At 38.1% G+C, this 17431-nt stretch overlaps 1 protein-coding gene across 1 annotated transcript; it reads left to right on the top strand.

Annotated features, from left to right (window-relative positions):
- The first annotated feature begins 9775 nt into the window (after positions 1-9775).
- Positions 9776-15902, top strand: LOC144998746 (TRAF-like family protein). Its single transcript, XM_078958480.1, has 10 exons — positions 9776-11318; positions 11414-11878; positions 11973-12274; positions 12379-13074; positions 13154-13432; positions 13534-13695; positions 13777-14670; positions 14748-14963; positions 15055-15315; positions 15403-15902. Exons 1-10 carry the CDS (start codon positions 9911-9913, stop codon positions 15751-15753), a joined length of 5034 nt encoding a protein of 1677 aa, XP_078814606.1. The 5' UTR covers positions 9776-9910; the 3' UTR covers positions 15754-15902.
- The last annotated feature ends 1529 nt before the right edge of the window (positions 15903-17431 follow it).

Below are 17431 nucleotides of genomic sequence, written 5' to 3'. Positions count from 1 at the left end.
GTAAACATTGTTTTATCGTGTTTTGTTTTTGGGAACAAATTCCGCAACTCTTTCAAATCAAAAGGATTTACTCTGAAATTATTTTAAAAGCATAAATGAAAATCGGTCTTTTCTGGCCGAGATTTTGGGGATGTCACAATTGATAGCCCAATAGCACAAAGCATGGCCCAAAACACAAGGTCCAACACAAACAAGTTACGCGGGGCGTACACCTATGTACACTAAGCGTACCGACTCGATGGCAAGTACGCTAGGCGTACCTGCACGTACGCTTAGCGTAACCTTCTTGTTAAGCCCTTTTCCATTAAGTGCTTATTACTTCATTCCAGAGGCTACAAATTCAGATCCAGGTCCTTAATATCCTCTTAATCCTTAAAGTCATAATCTTGGTGACTTGCAATCCACCAAATAAGCTCAAACTCAAAAGGCAACAACATACTTCCATAACAAGGGCTAGATATCATGCATGAACTCATTCGGACCATCAAGATTGAAACTTTACTGCTTATGGGACCCTTTTAGCTCTGTGGGTGGCAACCCTAAGCTCAAAAACGAGATTCCAACATAAAGGTTCAAACTTGGGACCATAACAACTCCAAAACTTCACTACACAAGATCTATGCATTCTTAAGTAAAGTTATGAACTTTATACCTTAGGAGAGCTCCAAACGATGATGATATTCCAGATCTATGAGCTCCAAACTCCCAAATAACCCTCTTGAAGACCAAAGCACCCAAGGTTGAAGATATGAGACGTTCCAGGGCTTCTCTGAGGCTGGGGAACAAATATGGAGGATAGGGTTTGAACTATAAAGTTCTATAAATAATGGCACACCCTAAATTTAGGTTTTCTGGACTCTAGAGGTACGCTGGGCGTACCTCCTGTACGCCATGGAGCACCCGCGACCATTTCCCTTATACGCTGGGTGTACCCACGCGCTTCCATTTCACATGCATGGCCTTCCATGCCAACTTTTATCCTTAAGGGACCATTTATGCCAAAAACTTCCAAGCGTCATATCTTCCTCACCAGATGTCCATTTTTGACGAACTTTATATCTACGAAAAGGTAATGAGAAGCTCTACCCTTCTATCAACTTTATATCCTAGAGCCCACTCAAGCTTAGATCCAAAATTTGTGAAAATCCCAAACCAACACCTTTTGCCGATAATCTTGGGACCTAAAGTACAACCCGGACCCTTTTCTCACACATGATCCACCTTATCCATATCCAAGAAGGCCTAAACCTTTCTCCTTCAATATCTCATAACCTTCTCATACTCAGATTACGACCCCCGAGCTTGGAATTGTAAAGCAAATCCGAAACAGGATGTTACATTATGAACATGCATACTATGTCTCTCTATGGTCCTTCATTTGTGAACAGGTCAACTGGACACTATACCAATGATGTTCATTTCATAATTCCAAATTCTTATAACTGTCTAAAATGTATTTGAATTCTAACCTTACGTGCATTAAGCTTCTGTGATATTGAGGCTTCAAAGTCATAGAGACCAAGTTAGTGATATTACAAAATGTTCCATTGGAACTTTGTTACTAGAAACAATTCCATGGCAATTTCTAATTCAATGTACACTCCTTGAACACTTCTGTTTGCATTAAAGTTTCGAACTCACATGTAGATTTTTCAAGTATCTCCCATTATGAAAACATTTCCATATTTCCCATATGACCATTAATTATGATTAAGAACCTTCTCAATCCAGAATCATGTCACTATGGTCCATCCAAATTAATATCATACTTCTAACTGTCCACAAACAACCAATCTTCATTAAACCTCAAAATGTTCTTAACAGTTGTTTAACAACTCTAGTCACACAAAAATTCTATTTTTTCCTCTCAATGATCAAGGCATTTGAAAAAATCAGAATAAGTGAATATTACAACATATGTAATTGATCATATATCTAAAGCATATGAGACTCGATTCATTATATCCGATATATGTTCAATCTCTTGCTATAATATTTTCATATATGGAATTTCCTATGTTGAACCATTTCAACATGATATTCACATATGTCTATGATTAAGTTCTATTAAACTATAAAATCTAATCCTTTAGATTCGAAACAAAGCATGAGTGCCCTCTCCCTTAAGTCTATCATAGCGAAACAATTCCTAAACTTTGAAGTTTGCAAATTGAGAACTTTGTTCCATATGAACAATATTGTCAACATGCAATACTAGCATAACAGTTATGCTCCCCATTAGCTCTGACATGTATCCAGAAATCAACTGAACTTATAGAAATCAACACTCTTGACTTTCTTACTAAAGTATAGATTTATGTTACGCGATGCTTCGATAAGCCTCCAACTAGACTTCTTAAGCTTGTACACCTTCATTAGATAGCATATGTGTGTGTTCAAACCATTTCAAAAATTATAACTATAAGTCTTGAAATTTCAAACAATTCCTTATCATTCCTCTAATTTCGAAATATGAATATGGATGTTGTAAGAGAAATTTCGTAAAATAACCATTTATAGAGGTTGTTTTAACGATTTAACCATGAAAATCGAAGTTTTGTAGAATGACCACAAGATCCGCAGAGGGTGCTCGACGGATTGACTAAAGCCTCTGAGAAACCTTGCACACCTCTGCGGAAATGAGGTGCCAGCACAAAAGGCAAAAAATTTCGGGTTTATAACAGTTCCGTAGAGGCGTCTCTGCGGAACCTTTGTTGGGCTCTGCGGATCGATGTTCATCTCTGTAAAATTAATATATTTTTTTATTTTAATTTTATATGCAAAAGGATTATTAAGCAACAAAAATTATTAAAAATGATCATTAATAGAGTTGTTAATAATTTTATTTTAATGATCCTTTTTAATATTTTTTGTTGCTTAATAAACCTTTTTTCTTATAAAATCAAAACCAAAATTAAAAAAAAAATACTAATTCCTCAAAATATTCATGCGATCCGTAGAGCCCAACATAGGACCCGCAGAGACACCTCTACGAAATCGTTAAAACCCCGAAATTTTTTGTCTTTTTGTGCTTCCACCTCATTTCCACAGAGGCGTGCAAGGTTCCTCAGAGACTTTAGTCGATTCGCAGAGCACCCTCTGTGGATATTGTGGTTATTCTACAAAACTTCGATTTTCATGGTTAAATCGTTAAAACAACCCCCTATAAATAGTTATTTGATGAAATTTCTCATGTCGTAATCATATTGTAAATTTGAGAATACAATTAATACAAGCAATATCCATACTGATCTATATCAAATCCTTTAAGATCTATTAGAAAAAGTGTTTCATCATAATCATTCTCATGAATTAGAGTGAAAACTTTGTCACCTAGATTTTATGGTGCATATATCCCATCCATGTGAATCTCTCATTTCCAACCTACAATCATAAGACAAGGGTTATGATACAACCAAATTCAAATTTAGCTTTCCTTCATGGATTGAACTTCACTATTCTAATTTTTTTTCCATCTAGTAGCACAACGGCCTACCAGTGCTTCCATGTTGTTAACATGTCACCCATATTGATCAATGCACTTTCACTGACCAACACACTTTTTGCTTTTGTAGTTAAATGAAAAAATAGAACTCATAAGCATTACCAACTCAACTATAAATGCATAGAAATAAGAATGTGTCAACCAAACACGATAGTTTATCAACATCAGGTCGCGTGCTAGTGATAACTAAAAGGTTTATTGTCGGTTGATTCTTGAAACTCTCAAGATCAATATGACTACCATTGACTTCTTAACATATGAGTTTTCTTTCAAGTAACATTCCTTGACGAGCTAAAACAAATATTCAAAATTTCGTGTGGATTCTCTACAAGAAAACACTTCATATAACAGGTCTCAATTATCCTTTGTTTCTTGATTAACGAAAAAATACAACTCTAATTCTATATGTGCTAGAGTAAGAAAAACATTTTTACTCCACATATTTTTAGGTTTTTTTCAATGTTCTTAGTTTGAAATGAGTTTCAAGATATGATTTGTAGTTACTAGAGCATGGCTCTACAACTTGATTTGGAATGAAGTATGACTCATCTCTTGATTGAACTTTTTTCAACAAAATTTGATTCATTTTCTTAGTCATACGATTATACTAAGATATTTTTCGAGGATCAATTGTGACATAAATCCACAATGATTAAGATGATCATAAAACATGATACTAAAGTATTCTCCTTTATTCTCAGATTAGAGAATCTTTTATCTTTCTGCCTAATAGATTATTCATTCCGCTACTCTTCGAATCTTTTCAAAGTATCATAATTATGCTTAATCTTATAAACACAACCATATTACTGAAACATCAGTAAATCATGATGAATAGAGTTACCATCCTTTGTGGTGGATCTGAATAATCAATATCAACATGTACTAGATCCATTAGTTATTCCTTTAATCATATCAACATGTACTAAAACAAATCACACAAATATAAATAGAAAATCAACATAAATAAAGAGATGAGGAGAAGATACATACGTGTCACCACATATGGTGCTGCACGAGCCACCTCTGTCAGCTGGAAAGCCCTACTCCTCACAACAGGCACATCCACCTTACCCTGGCGGCCATCTGTGATCCTCAAAGTCGTCAGAACATGTGTTGCATCTGGTACTGCTGCTTCTAAACTCAGATAATTGGTCTTCTTATAGCCTTCTGATTTCAATGAAAGCATCAGATCAGATACCTGGGTGGTAGTGGTGGTGACAGTGTAATCCTTGCTTAAACGACTCGTCTTGCCGCACTTAAAGCAACCAGAACCACCCACCCTACACACCCCATTGTGCGTCTTGTCGTACTTACCACAATGGCCCCGACTCTGCTGGCCCCTCGACCTCGAGTCAAAAACCTGGGGCCTTTTGCCCGAACCCTCTGAACTCTGAACCTGATCCGACTTACTCTTCCTCTCCATCTCCAAGTCAACATCCTTCTCTATGGCTTGCGCTATCATATCCTGTAATGTCTTGTAACTGAATCGACTCGTAAACTGTCGGATATCGCTCCTCAACATCTTATGGTATTTCGTTTTCTTCATCTCCTCATCTGCCACATATTGAGGAACCGGTAACGCCCTATCATGGAACATAACAGTGATCTCTGCTAATGTCTCAGTAGTCTGGGGAAGGTCCTGAAACTCCCTCACCACTATTGAACCTTAATCGCAGGTGCGAACTCAACCCAAAATCTCATCACAAAATCTTCCCAAGTCATCGACTCGATCGCCTCGGCTCCCAATGCATGCCCAACCTCCTCCCACCGGTCTCAATCTCTGTCCTTCAGAAGACAAGATGCAAGTCGGACCTTCACCTCCTCAGGACAAAGGCTAGATTTCAAGGCGTTCCCAACGTCTTCTCATAATCAGGTCCTTCTTACCAAAGAACTCCTAGGCTCTGCATGCCCATAACTTACGAAAAGTTAAAGTGCAAGCTCCCATAATCGCCACCATCTCATAACAAAAAGCGCCCATGCGATCATCCAGAATCTCCGTGATACCCTCCTTGATCGTACCAAAGATCACATGAGTCCGCTCTAGAATGTTGCGGGTAATCTCTGATGAAATGAACTCCCGCATCTGATCATCCAAATATCCGGCGCCAGAGCCCGAACCTAAACCCTCACCAGTACCATAACCACTACTAGATCCTCCTCGAGTGACCATCATACTGAAAATAGACCATGCAAACCATCATCACACACACACACACACACACACATATATATATATATATATATATATATATATATATATATATATCCCATACTCTACAAGCTTCCTGGCATCATCGCAACTTTCTTGGACTCGAGTACGGATCCTCTGCTTCCAGTAGTATGAGCCCATACTACCTTCCACATATATCCGTACTTTACTCAAGGATCGCCTCGAGTCCTCCAATTCACTTCCTTACCAAACCAACAATTCTCAATATGACAAGGCTTTAAACACCGAATCACCTCCTAGGTCTTCCTAGGGCAACCCCCATACTACTCTCCTCCGTCAGTTGCAGAAGGAACTCCCCCTAACACCCTCTAGCTAGCTCACGAATACAATTACATATCACTGACACCAAATATTTCTTGGAATGAAAGATCTCACACTAGGATGCTTGGACTCAAACAAGAGCTGCACAATAGAGTTAAAACCTAACCTTCTAAAATTATCTAGTCTCAGTAATATGTAACTTAGCATATTCGCTTACTAATAAGCTGAAGTTAGTGGGAACTCCTCAAATCACAAAGCAAGCAACATTCGAGCATCGAGTAATCGTAATCAAACATAACCTAATCAGGTCATCCTATCATTAACTAATCAATACTAGCATGAAAATCTACAAGCTCACACAGTAAGCATACAAAGGCATCTCTCCTGACTTTCTATCATGCAATCCTGAGCAGATCCTTAGCCCTAATCTAGCATGCGATTCACAATTTAATATATAACATAAAACATGTATGGGTATTTTAGGAAAACTCTTGAGCCCGGTCGATTGCATGCACCACACCCCTTTCTTTTGTTAGATATTTTTTTTTGTAAAACATTCCTTTTATGAAAAATATACCAAATCCTCGGTTTGGGTTCAGACACACCCGAGAGTGTGCCTGAATCCCTCAAACCAAGGCTCTGATACCAACTTGTAACGACCCAAAATTTAAGATCGAAAATTTCATTTTGATAATAATAAAACCATCATCCAAAACGTTTTCATAAGACCATAAAAGAAAACAAAGTATATCAATCAATCATTTCAATACATCAAAGTCAAATAAAGGGAAGTCGTGGTGTGTGTGATGTGATCATCCTGAGATCATCCCCTTCGATCTGGAAGTACCTGAAACATAAACTGAAAATCATAAGCACGAAGTTAGTGAGTTTCCCAAAATACCTCATACCATACATATCAAACATACAATGGGCCCCGCCCGACATATATCAAATATACAATGGGCCCCGCCCGACATTCATACAGATACATAAAATACATGCAAAAATCATTAAGACAAATAACATATTATACACTCATTAGGCCCCGCCTGGCATCGGACACCGCCCGATATACATATCACATACTGCTCATGCAAGAGTCACACATACAACTAGCATCGTAATCATAACAAATCATGGGCCGACATTGGTGCCTTTGACCCGCCAAGAACAATGAGGAGACTCACCTCAAACTGATAAAAATCAGATAATTGCTCGAACTGCTAATCCGAAAAATCCCCACGCTAAATAATCAAACAATACCCTAATTAATAATTAGGTCAAAAGACTATTCTACATTTTCCCTTAGCCTCTAGGGTAAAAGACTATTCTACATTTTCCCTTATTGAGCCCAACTAGCTTGGCCCTATAACCCTATAGTGGTCCAAGGCCCAATAATGACCCAACCCATAAACCTAAGGTTAAACTATGACCTAACAGATGCAAAGCCTAAAATCCAGCTAAGGCCCAAAGTCCAAAGGGAGTCCAAGTCCAAAAGAAGGCCCCAAACAAAAGGAGCCTAATCACAGCGTACGCCTTGCGTACTCTTCGTACGCACCATGTATGCATGTTGACACAAACATATGACCTGCTGACCCAGTACGCACAACGTACTACGGAGCATGCCTAACGTATTGCACAGATTCCCAAAATCCAACTTAGGGTCCTATTCCCTTAAGACATTTTCGTCCAAACTTCAGATTTAAGCCCCGTGGGACGACTTAATCCATAAAATCACGAACTTGGAGCCTTTACATGGCTCAAAAGAACCATAATCTTACATTTAGAATTCTACTTTCACCAAATGGACCTAAACACATACATGGTTGATCTACAACCATCAAGATGCTAACTTTATGGACTAAAGACCTCAGAAACATCAAGAGAAGCAACTCCTAACTTCTAGAGTGGAAGAAACCCACTAGATCTCATCATAGGACTAAAACTTCATAAAGACCAGATCTAAGCATACAAGGAACAAGTTTTAAGCTTTATACCTCAATGAAGCTGGAAATGATGTGTGAAGTCTGGATCTACAAGTTCTCCTTCGATCAAGGCTCCTTATTCCTCAAATCTCACCAACACACACACACACACACTAAAAACACACACAAGAGGGTCAAATCTCCTCAAGAAGGGCTAGGGTTTCAAAATAGGACTCAAAAGGTAATGGAGGTTGAGAAATGAAAGGATCATGGGTCATAATGTTGTTTAATAGGGTGCGTATGTCCTACATACGAGAAGCATGCCCCGCATACGCTGAGATTTCCAAAAATGGAAACTTTGCCCCCCAGGGACCAAATCTGCAAAATATTTACATACCAAGGGTAAAAAATGAAAAGTACCTTGAATCGGGTGTTACAGAAGGAGCTAACTTTGCGGGTCAGAAAACTGTGGAAGAAGGTGCATTAAATTCACAGCGTTTTCAACTCTCTTTATGACTAAGCTGCTAATGAAACTAGCATCTCTACTAACAGATCCATGATAAGTTTCACCCCCAATGGCGGCCTCCCGATGCCAACCGGGAATAACCCCTCACACAACTTCCTACCATCACACGAGGACCAAAAGAGCTCAGTTTTCTTGATATTCAACCGAAGGCCCAAATTTAGGCCAATAACATTAATGATGTGTAACGCTTTGGCCACTTCCTCCGAATCTCCAATAAGTATGTCATCATTAAGGTATCATGCATGTAGAAGTAGCTTGCAATTGTCTCTAATATTATGCATGTAGAAGAAGCTAATGTTTAAATCAAGATTTCATGAATCGTTTAACATTCCTAAACGTTTCTCTATAATTCGCTAATTAACAGTTTTAACATTTAAATTTTTATAAAACTAGGAACACCTCAACTTATAAATGATATGAGATGATCTAATGATTCAACATTAATATTTGAATAACATAACTAAAATTGAGATCTCTTATGCATATGCTATGACAAACCAAGTTAACTCTAATGACTATATGTGTAAGATTTTTAAGCAACACATATAAATCTATGATACAAACCATTTAAAAACAATGCACATAAGTTTTTGAACCTTATACCACAATGTCTCAATGTAACTATATACTACTCATAAGTCACAATGAAACCTTACCCATAGTAGTGGTATGTACACACTCTTGATGGAAAAACACAAAGTTATAATCAAAATGTCCTACACATTAATGCATTTTAGTTTATAGCCCTATATCACAATAGTTCAATGTAAATGAATATAACTTAAATCCTATTATAGTTCCCAAAGTAATGAAGATGGTGCTCATACTTGAACTTCAGACATTAATTACGAATTCTTATCATCAAACAATTTGGAATAATTTATGAAAACTATAAAACTCAGAAGTATAAAGTAACTGATATAAATACGACATATAAAGACATGATTAATTAGCATATAGATCGAGTTTTACCGTCATGCCAACACATGATTTATGTTATTATTAAATTAAATGATAATGGCTATGATCGGCCGCATACACATTGATTGTTATGCATATGTGTTATGCTCATCACAATCTAGTTGTACATTATTGCACCCGAGACGCAATCCAACTTGAAATTAGAAACACGACATCGGTTTGATACTCACAAAACGTCATTATACCAAATACTTCTCCCCTTTTCGCGGACATTGTGCTTGAAAAAAAAACTCGAAAACCGCAATAATATATGCTATACAAAACGACGTAGTTTTAAGGTTAGCCATAGTATAGCTTTGCCAAATTGCACCAAAGAAAACCCCAACCCTGTGTGCTTTGTTCCCCTCCCTTCTCCCACCCCACCTCCAGGCTCCAGCCCCACACCACTCTCTCAATCTCCATATATTTCATCAAGAAAAATCGAACGCAGAAAAATCTATAAATAGAACACAAAAAAATTCGTTAATCTACGCAGAACAATGAAGCATCACCATCATCAAACATCATCTGAGGCCGTCTCTTCTTCATCATCAGCAGAAGCTGCAGTTTCATCATCATCGTCCTTGACGTCGTCATCACAGCAGCCGCCGCCGCCTTCTCCGACCGTACAACTAATGAATGCAACGTCTCCGGCGACTGAGGACCATCCTGCATCATCGTCTTCTCGTGATTGTTCCTCTTCCTCATCGTCGTCGTCGTCATCGTCGTTGGAGTCCGTGACAATCGAGAGGCGTGGCGAATTCGCCGCCGTGTGTAAATGGACAATCTTCAATTTTCCTAGGGTTAAAACTAGGGCTTTGTGGAGTAAGTATTTCGAAGTCGGCGGATACGATTGCCGTTTGTTAGTGTACCCTAAGGGCGACTCGCAGGCATTGCCTGGTTATATTTCGATTTATTTACAAATCATGGACCCTAGAGGCACTTCCTCTTCTAAGTGGGACTGTTTCGCTAGTTATCGATTAACTGTAGTAAACCCTACCGATGATTCAAAATCTATTCATCGTGATTCTTGGCACAGGTTTTCCACAAAGAAGAAGTCTCATGGATGGTGTGATTTTACACCATCCGCTTCTATACTTGACACGAAATCAGGATTTCTTTTTAATGATGATCATTGTGTTCTTATTACTGCCGATATTCTCATATTGAATGAATCCATTAATTTTGTGCGTGATAATAATGAGCTTCAGTCCAACTCTGTCTCCAATTCCGTTGTGATGACTGGACCTGTTGGTGATGTTTTGAGTGGGAAGTTCACTTGGAAGGTCCACAATTTTACCTTGTTTAAAGAAATGATTAAGACACAGAAGATAATGAGCCCTGTTTTCCCAGCTGGAGAGTGTAATTTGCGTATCAGTATCTACCAGAGTTCTGTTAATGGAGTGGATTACTTGTCCATGTGTTTAGAAAGTAAAGATACTGAGAAGGCATCAATTTCAGATAGGAGTTGTTGGTGTTTGTTTCGAATGTCTGTTTTGAATCAAAAACCTGGAATGAATCACATGCATAGGGATTCATACGGGAGGTTTGCTGCTGATAATAAGAGTGGAGATAACACAAGTTTAGGTTGGAATGATTACATGAAAATGACAGATTTCTCCGGTGGAGAATCAGGGTTTTTAGTGGATGACACAGCTGTGTTCAGCACATCCTTTCATGTCATCAAGGAGCATAGTAGCTTCTCAAAGAACGGGGGATTGATTTCAGGCAGAATCATGAGTGGTGCTAGAAAATCAGATGGCCATATGGGTAAATTCACATGGAGGATTGAAAATTTCACAAGGTTGAAAGATCTTCTCAAAAAGAGAAAGATCACAGGCCTTTGTATCAAGAGCAGGAGGTTTCAAATCGGAAACCGTGATTGCAGACTTATAGTTTACCCCAGAGGTATGCTAGTATTTTATTGAATTTCACAAGTGTTTTGTAGAAATATGTCTGATTTTGAGTTTTAAACAATTGACACTTGTGCTTCATTGTCTCAGGGCAGTCTCAGCCACCATGTCATCTTTCAGTTTTTCTTGAGGTTACAGATTCAAGAAACACCACAAGTGACTGGAGTTGTTTTGTGAGCCATCGTTTGTCAGTTGTCAATCAAAAAATGGAGGACAAATCTGTCACAAAAGAATCCCAGAATCGTTACTCAAAATCCGCAAAAGACTGGGGTTGGCGTGAATTTGTAACCTTAACCAGTCTTTTTGATCAAGATTCCGGGTTTCTTGTTCATGATGTTGTAGTCTTTTCAGCAGAAGTTTTAATTTTAAAGGAGACATCCATAATGCAGGACTTTACTACTGATCAAGAAACTGAATCTTCTAATAATTCTGGGGGAGGAAAAATGAGTTCTTTTACATGGAAGGTGGAGAATTTTTTGTCTTTTAAAGATATAATGGAAACCCGTAAGATATTTAGTAGATTCTTTCAAGCTGGTGGATGTGAGCTTCGTCTAGGTAGGTATTTTTTTACTTTTTAGTTTTCTTGTGATGTAATATAACCAAATATGTTAAGAGGAGTAGTAACAGTTTTGTTTTTTTCGTAATGCAGGGGTATATGAGTCTTTTGACACAATATGCATATACCTTGAGAGTGATCAGTCTGTTGGGACTGACCCTGATAAGAACTTTTGGGTGAAATACAGAATGGCTGTTTTGAATCAAAAGAATCCTTCCAAAACTGTGTGGAAAGAGTCATCTATTTGTACAAAGACATGGAATAATTCTGTGCTTCAGTTTATGAAGGTTTCTGATATGCTTGAAGCAGATGCAGGGTTTCTTGTAAGAGACACAGTTGTTTTTGTATGTGAAATCTTGGATTGTTGCCCATGGTTTGAGTTTGCTGATCTTGAGGTTAGTAAAGTAGTCTCTCTTAATTCTTTATCTTTTTTGCATTCTCCTTTTTCTTTTTTTTAGTAAAAAGGTTAATATCTTTTTGTGTAAATCTTTTTTTCTAGGTTTATGCTTCTGAAGATGATCAGGATGCTCTGACAACTGATCCTGATGAACTGATTGATTCAGAGGACAGTGAAGAAGGAATCAGTGGAGATGAAGAAGACATATTCAGAAACCTTCTTTCAAGAGCAGGGTTTCACCTCACATATGGTGATAACCCTTCACAGCCTCAAGTGACTTTAAGAGAAAAGCTTCTGATGGATGCCGGAGCAATCGCCGGATTCTTGACCGGACTTCGCGTTTACCTTGACGACCCCGCCAAAGTCAAGCGGCTCCTCCTGCCAACTAAGCTTTCCGGTTGCACCAATGATGGCAAGAAAATTCACAAAACCGATGAATCTTCACCTAGTTTGATCAATCTCTTAATGGGTGTCAAAGTTTTGCAACAGGCTATAATCGATTTACTCCTTGATATTATGGTCGAGTGTTGTCAACCATCAGAAGATGATTCTTCAGACGGAAGCTCTAGACCTTCCGGCGGTAGCTCTCCGCCGGAGCTTGACCGGAGAACCACCACCTCCACCACCACCACCACCGGATATGCTCACGAAAGATTGGATTCCGGAGGTAATGAAATCTCTTCTGCTTCTGCTGTACAAAGCTCAGACATGACTGAAAAACCATTCGCCGGACCGCCTTTCTCTCCGCCGGAAACCTATGCCGCCAGTTCATCGGAGAGTTCATCTCTTCGGTCTAAGGTACTTCAACTTCCTCTTTTGTTTGTATTTGGTTAGAAGTTAGAAGATAAAAGTTAAAAGGGTAATGTTGTCTTTTTAGGCGAAATGGCCGGAGCAATCTGAGGAACTTTTAGGGTTGATTGTGAACTCATTAAGAGCATTAGATGGAGCTGTCCCACAAGGTTGTCCTGAACCAAGGCGAAGACCACAGTCTGCACAAAAGATTGCTCTTGTATTGGACAAGGCTCCTAAACATTTGCAACATGACCTAATTGCCCTTGTACCTAAATTGGTTGAACATTCAGAACATCCACTTGCTGCTACTGCACTCTTGGATAGACTCAAAAAGCCAGATGCAGAACCTGATTTACTACTTCCAGTAAGTTTCTATAACATGGTAGATTTTTCAATGAAAGTAGATTTGTATTTCTTTCTTGCATTTAATACACAAAAAAAAATAAATAAATAAAAAAAATTCAGGCTCTTGGTGCCCTTAGCCAGTTGAAATGCAACAGTGAAGTTTGGGAACGTGTTCTTTTTCAATCATTTGAACTCTTGGAAGACTCAAACGATTCACCACTTGCAGCCACCATTGACTTCATCTTCAAAGCCGCTTTACACTCTCAACATCTTCCAGAAGCAGTAAGTCCCTTCATCTCATTACATCTTCCTACTTTCTAATTATAGCAACATTTTTTTTCTTTTACAAAATTCTCTCTACAGGTGAGATCAGTTCGTGGAAGGCTAAAGGATTTAGGTGGTGAAGTCTCGCCATGTGTTCTTGATTATTTAAGTCGAACAGTCGCCAGCTGTAACGACATCGGTGAAGCTATATTGAAAGACATCGATAACGAGGATAACGATGGGTACACGTCAGCGCCACGTGGCGTGTTGTTATTCGAGGGGACAACAATGACAAGTCACGAAACTCATTTTTCAGATATATACATGTTGCTAGAAATGTTATCCATCCCGTGTATTTCAATCGAATCATCACAGACATTCGAGAAGGCAGTTTCACGAGGGGCAATTTCGGCACAATCGGTGGCAATTGTTTTGGAAAGACGAATTGCTCGAAGGATAAATATAACTTCTTGTCAGTTTGAGGAGGAGGAGGAGGAGGTGGTTTTTGAGGATGGTGACACAATGGAACAACTTAGAGTGGAAAGGGATGATTTTACTTCTGTTCTTGGTTTAGCTGAGAGTTTAGGGGTTTCTAGGGATCCGTGTGTGAGAGGGTTTGTGAAGATGCTTTATACTATTTTGTTTAAATGGTATGCGGATGGGCCCTACAGGTTGAGGATTTTAAAAAGACTTGTTGATCGGGCTACTAGTGCTACGGATGCTAGTCGGGAGTTAGATTTAGATTTGGAGATTTTGGTGTTTCTTGTTTCTGAGGAACAGGAGTTTGTTAGGCCTGTTTTGAGTATGATGCAGGAGGTTGCTGACCTGGCGAATGTTGATAGGGCAGCTCTTTGGCATCAGCTCTGTTCCAATGAAGATGAGCTTATTCGGATTCGTGAAGAGAGCAAAACGCAAGTTTCTAATATCACGAAAGAAAAAGCTGTTTTGTTGCAGAGGTTGAGTGATACTGAAGCCACTAATAGTCGCCTTAAGGTAATGAAAATAAATAATAGTATAATAATGTTAATAAGAAAAAAGATTGAAATTTGAATTTATGTATATGATGACAGAGTGAGATGAAGAGTGAAATGGATCGATTTAATTTGGAAAGAAAAGAAATGTGTGAACAAATGCAAGAAATAGAAAGTCAACTGGAATGGCTTCGGTCAGAACGAGATGATGAAATCGCCAAACTTACTGCTGAAAAGAAATTATTTCAAGAAAGGCTTCATGATGCAGAGACACAGCTTTCTCAATTGAAATCCCGCAAACGTGATGAGTTGAAGGTAGCTACTTTTCTTTTTTTATCGATTAAAAAAAAAAAAGAAAATGTTATACATTGATTGTTACATAAAAAAAAAATGATATGTGGTTCAGAGAATAACAAAGGAGAAAAATGCTCTTGCTGAAAGACTAAGAAACGCGGAAGCAGCCAGAAAACGATTTGATGATGAACTGAAACGTTACGCAACGGAAAATGTAAGCCGGGAAGAAATCCGACAGTCACTAGAGGACGAAATCCGCCGGTTGACACAAACAGTTGGACAGACAGAAGGCGAAAAACGTGAAAAGGAAGAACAAATCGCGCGATGTGAAGCCTATATCGATGGAATGGAATCCAAATTGCAAACTTGCGAGGTTTCATTTTCATCCCTGAAATATACTTTTCAACATTTTTACCCCCTCAAGTTACTAAAAGTCTAAAACCAAACCTTTTTATTACAGCAATATATTCATAGTTTAGAGGGATCACTCCAAGAAGAAATGTCGAGACACGCGCCGTTATACGGTGCGGGGCTCGAGGCACTATCGATGAAAGAGCTGGAGACGATTTCCCGCATTCATGAAGAGGGACTGAGACAAATCCATGCGCTCCAACAGCGAAAAGGTGCGGGCCCAACGGTGAGCCCGCATTCACACGGGATGTACCCGGGTGCACCCCCGCCGCCCATGGCGGTTGGATTGCCGCCGGCCCTGGTTCAAAATGGTATGGGGATGGGGGTCGGGGTTGGGGTGGTTCATGGAAATGGGCATGTAAATGGTGCCATTGGTGGACCATGGTTCAACCATTCTTGAATCTTGAAGTTTTTGAGTCATGTTGTTATGGCGTTTCTGAGTTGTTTTTTTTTTCTTTTTCATTTTATATTAATTGAAATGGAAAGAAATGTGTTCAATGGAACCTAACAAATGAAGATGAAAATGTCACGTCACACATTTTGACTTTTTTTTTTTTTTTTTTTACTTTCGATTTTATATTAATTAAAGGGCATCTAGAGAAGTTTTGTTTTTTGTTTGTGTTTTTGGTTCGAAGGCTCTTATTTTATCGGCTATAAATGCACGCATACATGAACACAACTCTTTTGCAGGGTGTGTTTGTTAACATGAAGGTTTTGTAGTGTGTTTGGAGTTGATGTCAATTGAAACGGTGAATGTCTTGTCATTTGGATGTTTTGTTGTCTTGCAGATTCTTGGGGTTTGGGTTTCCGAGGAAAAAAATAGACCCTAAATCCTCTTTACATATACAAACAAGAATCAAAAACCCCACAAATATCATGATTCTCATTGTCATTCATCTATCTTTGAATCCAAATTTTAAAAATACAATCATATTTGACGTTTTTGCCATTGTTGCTTCGATGCTACTAAACTCGAGTACATAGAATTCAGGAAGAGTAGTTTACTTCTTATAAATTAGAAAGAAACTTGGCATAAATACAAAAATAAATGAACTAGAAACGAAAAACAGAAATTGATTTGGCTGTGCCTTTCATAAAATAGAAACTGATTTCCTTGTAATCTTGTTTCTTATGAATTTTAAAACTAACTTATATCCATTCAAAAAGCAAAAAAACAGAAATTAAAAACAAAAAATGAACAAGAAAAAAAAACAAAAAAAAAAAACAGAAACTCCTTGTAAGATTGCAAGACTGTAAGATTGAAAGAACTATTGAAAGATTTTAAGAACTGAAAGCTGATTTTCCAGAAGATTGTAGTATTGTTGCTTCTGATTTTCAAGAAGAAAGAAGGAAGAAGTATGAACTAGGTATCATTAAGCAAATACGAATCATAAATTATGATTTAGTATCCTTCTGATTTTCGAGATTGAAGGAACCAAAACATCGTTTTCCTTTTCCCCAAAACTTTTTGATTCACACTCATCTTTCTAACACCTACGTCGTTTCCTTTATTGTGGTCTCGTCTGATACATTCATTACATTGACTATCGACAATCCGTTAACCTAGCCCAAACAATGAACATAATCTAATACCTACCTGGAAAAAAATTGGGCCCTAAATTTTAAGTGGACCCTTTTCAAGGGCACACCTTGAACACCCATTGGACCGACTCTAGGTTTGGGGGTGTTCATAAGAAAAAAATGTGATGTTCAATAGAAAACCATAATTAACAAGGAACCAATGAATCAATTGTAAGCGTCGAAAATCATAATGATCAACGGCCAAGAAAATAAATGTACATTTGACGCGCACACACACACACACCGTATTATACCGAAAAATCCACATCCTTACCGAAAAACCCACCTCTTTTTTTCGTTGAATTTTTTTAGACCATATCTTTTATCGAAAAAAAACCCCCGAATATGCTGTTGTTTACGATTTTTCGTCATCTTTCCATAGAGATCCATGTTGATATATAAAAAATGATTTTTTTTTTTTTCGAAAAAAAACTCACTTCATTTTGTTTTTTTTTCATTATTTAAGTTTATTTTTATCCAAAAAAACTAATTATACC

This window comes from Lactuca saligna, chromosome 5 (genome assembly GCF_052625555.1).
Source record: "Lactuca saligna cultivar CGN05327 chromosome 5, ASM5262555v1, whole genome shotgun sequence".
NCBI classification, from domain to species: domain Eukaryota; kingdom Viridiplantae; phylum Streptophyta; class Magnoliopsida; order Asterales; family Asteraceae; genus Lactuca; species Lactuca saligna.
The sequence above is the reverse complement of the archived record's forward strand: the minus strand, read 5'-3'. Positions and strand labels throughout refer to the sequence as shown.

What these genes read in the sequence shown, in the direction of transcription:
- LOC144998746 (XM_078958480.1), top strand. Translation starts at nt 9,911, where the DNA reads ATGAAGCATCACCATCATCAAACATCATCTGAGGCCGTCTCTTCTTCA. An exon ending in GCAAACGTGATGAGTTGAAG is followed by an intron (nt 14,964 to 15,054) that starts GTAGCTACTTTT and finishes TATGTGGTTCAG; the next exon opens with AGAATAACAAAGGAGAAAAA. An exon ending in CCAAATTGCAAACTTGCGAG is followed by an intron (nt 15,316 to 15,402) that starts GTTTCATTTTCA and finishes TTTTTATTACAG; the next exon opens with CAATATATTCATAGTTTAGA.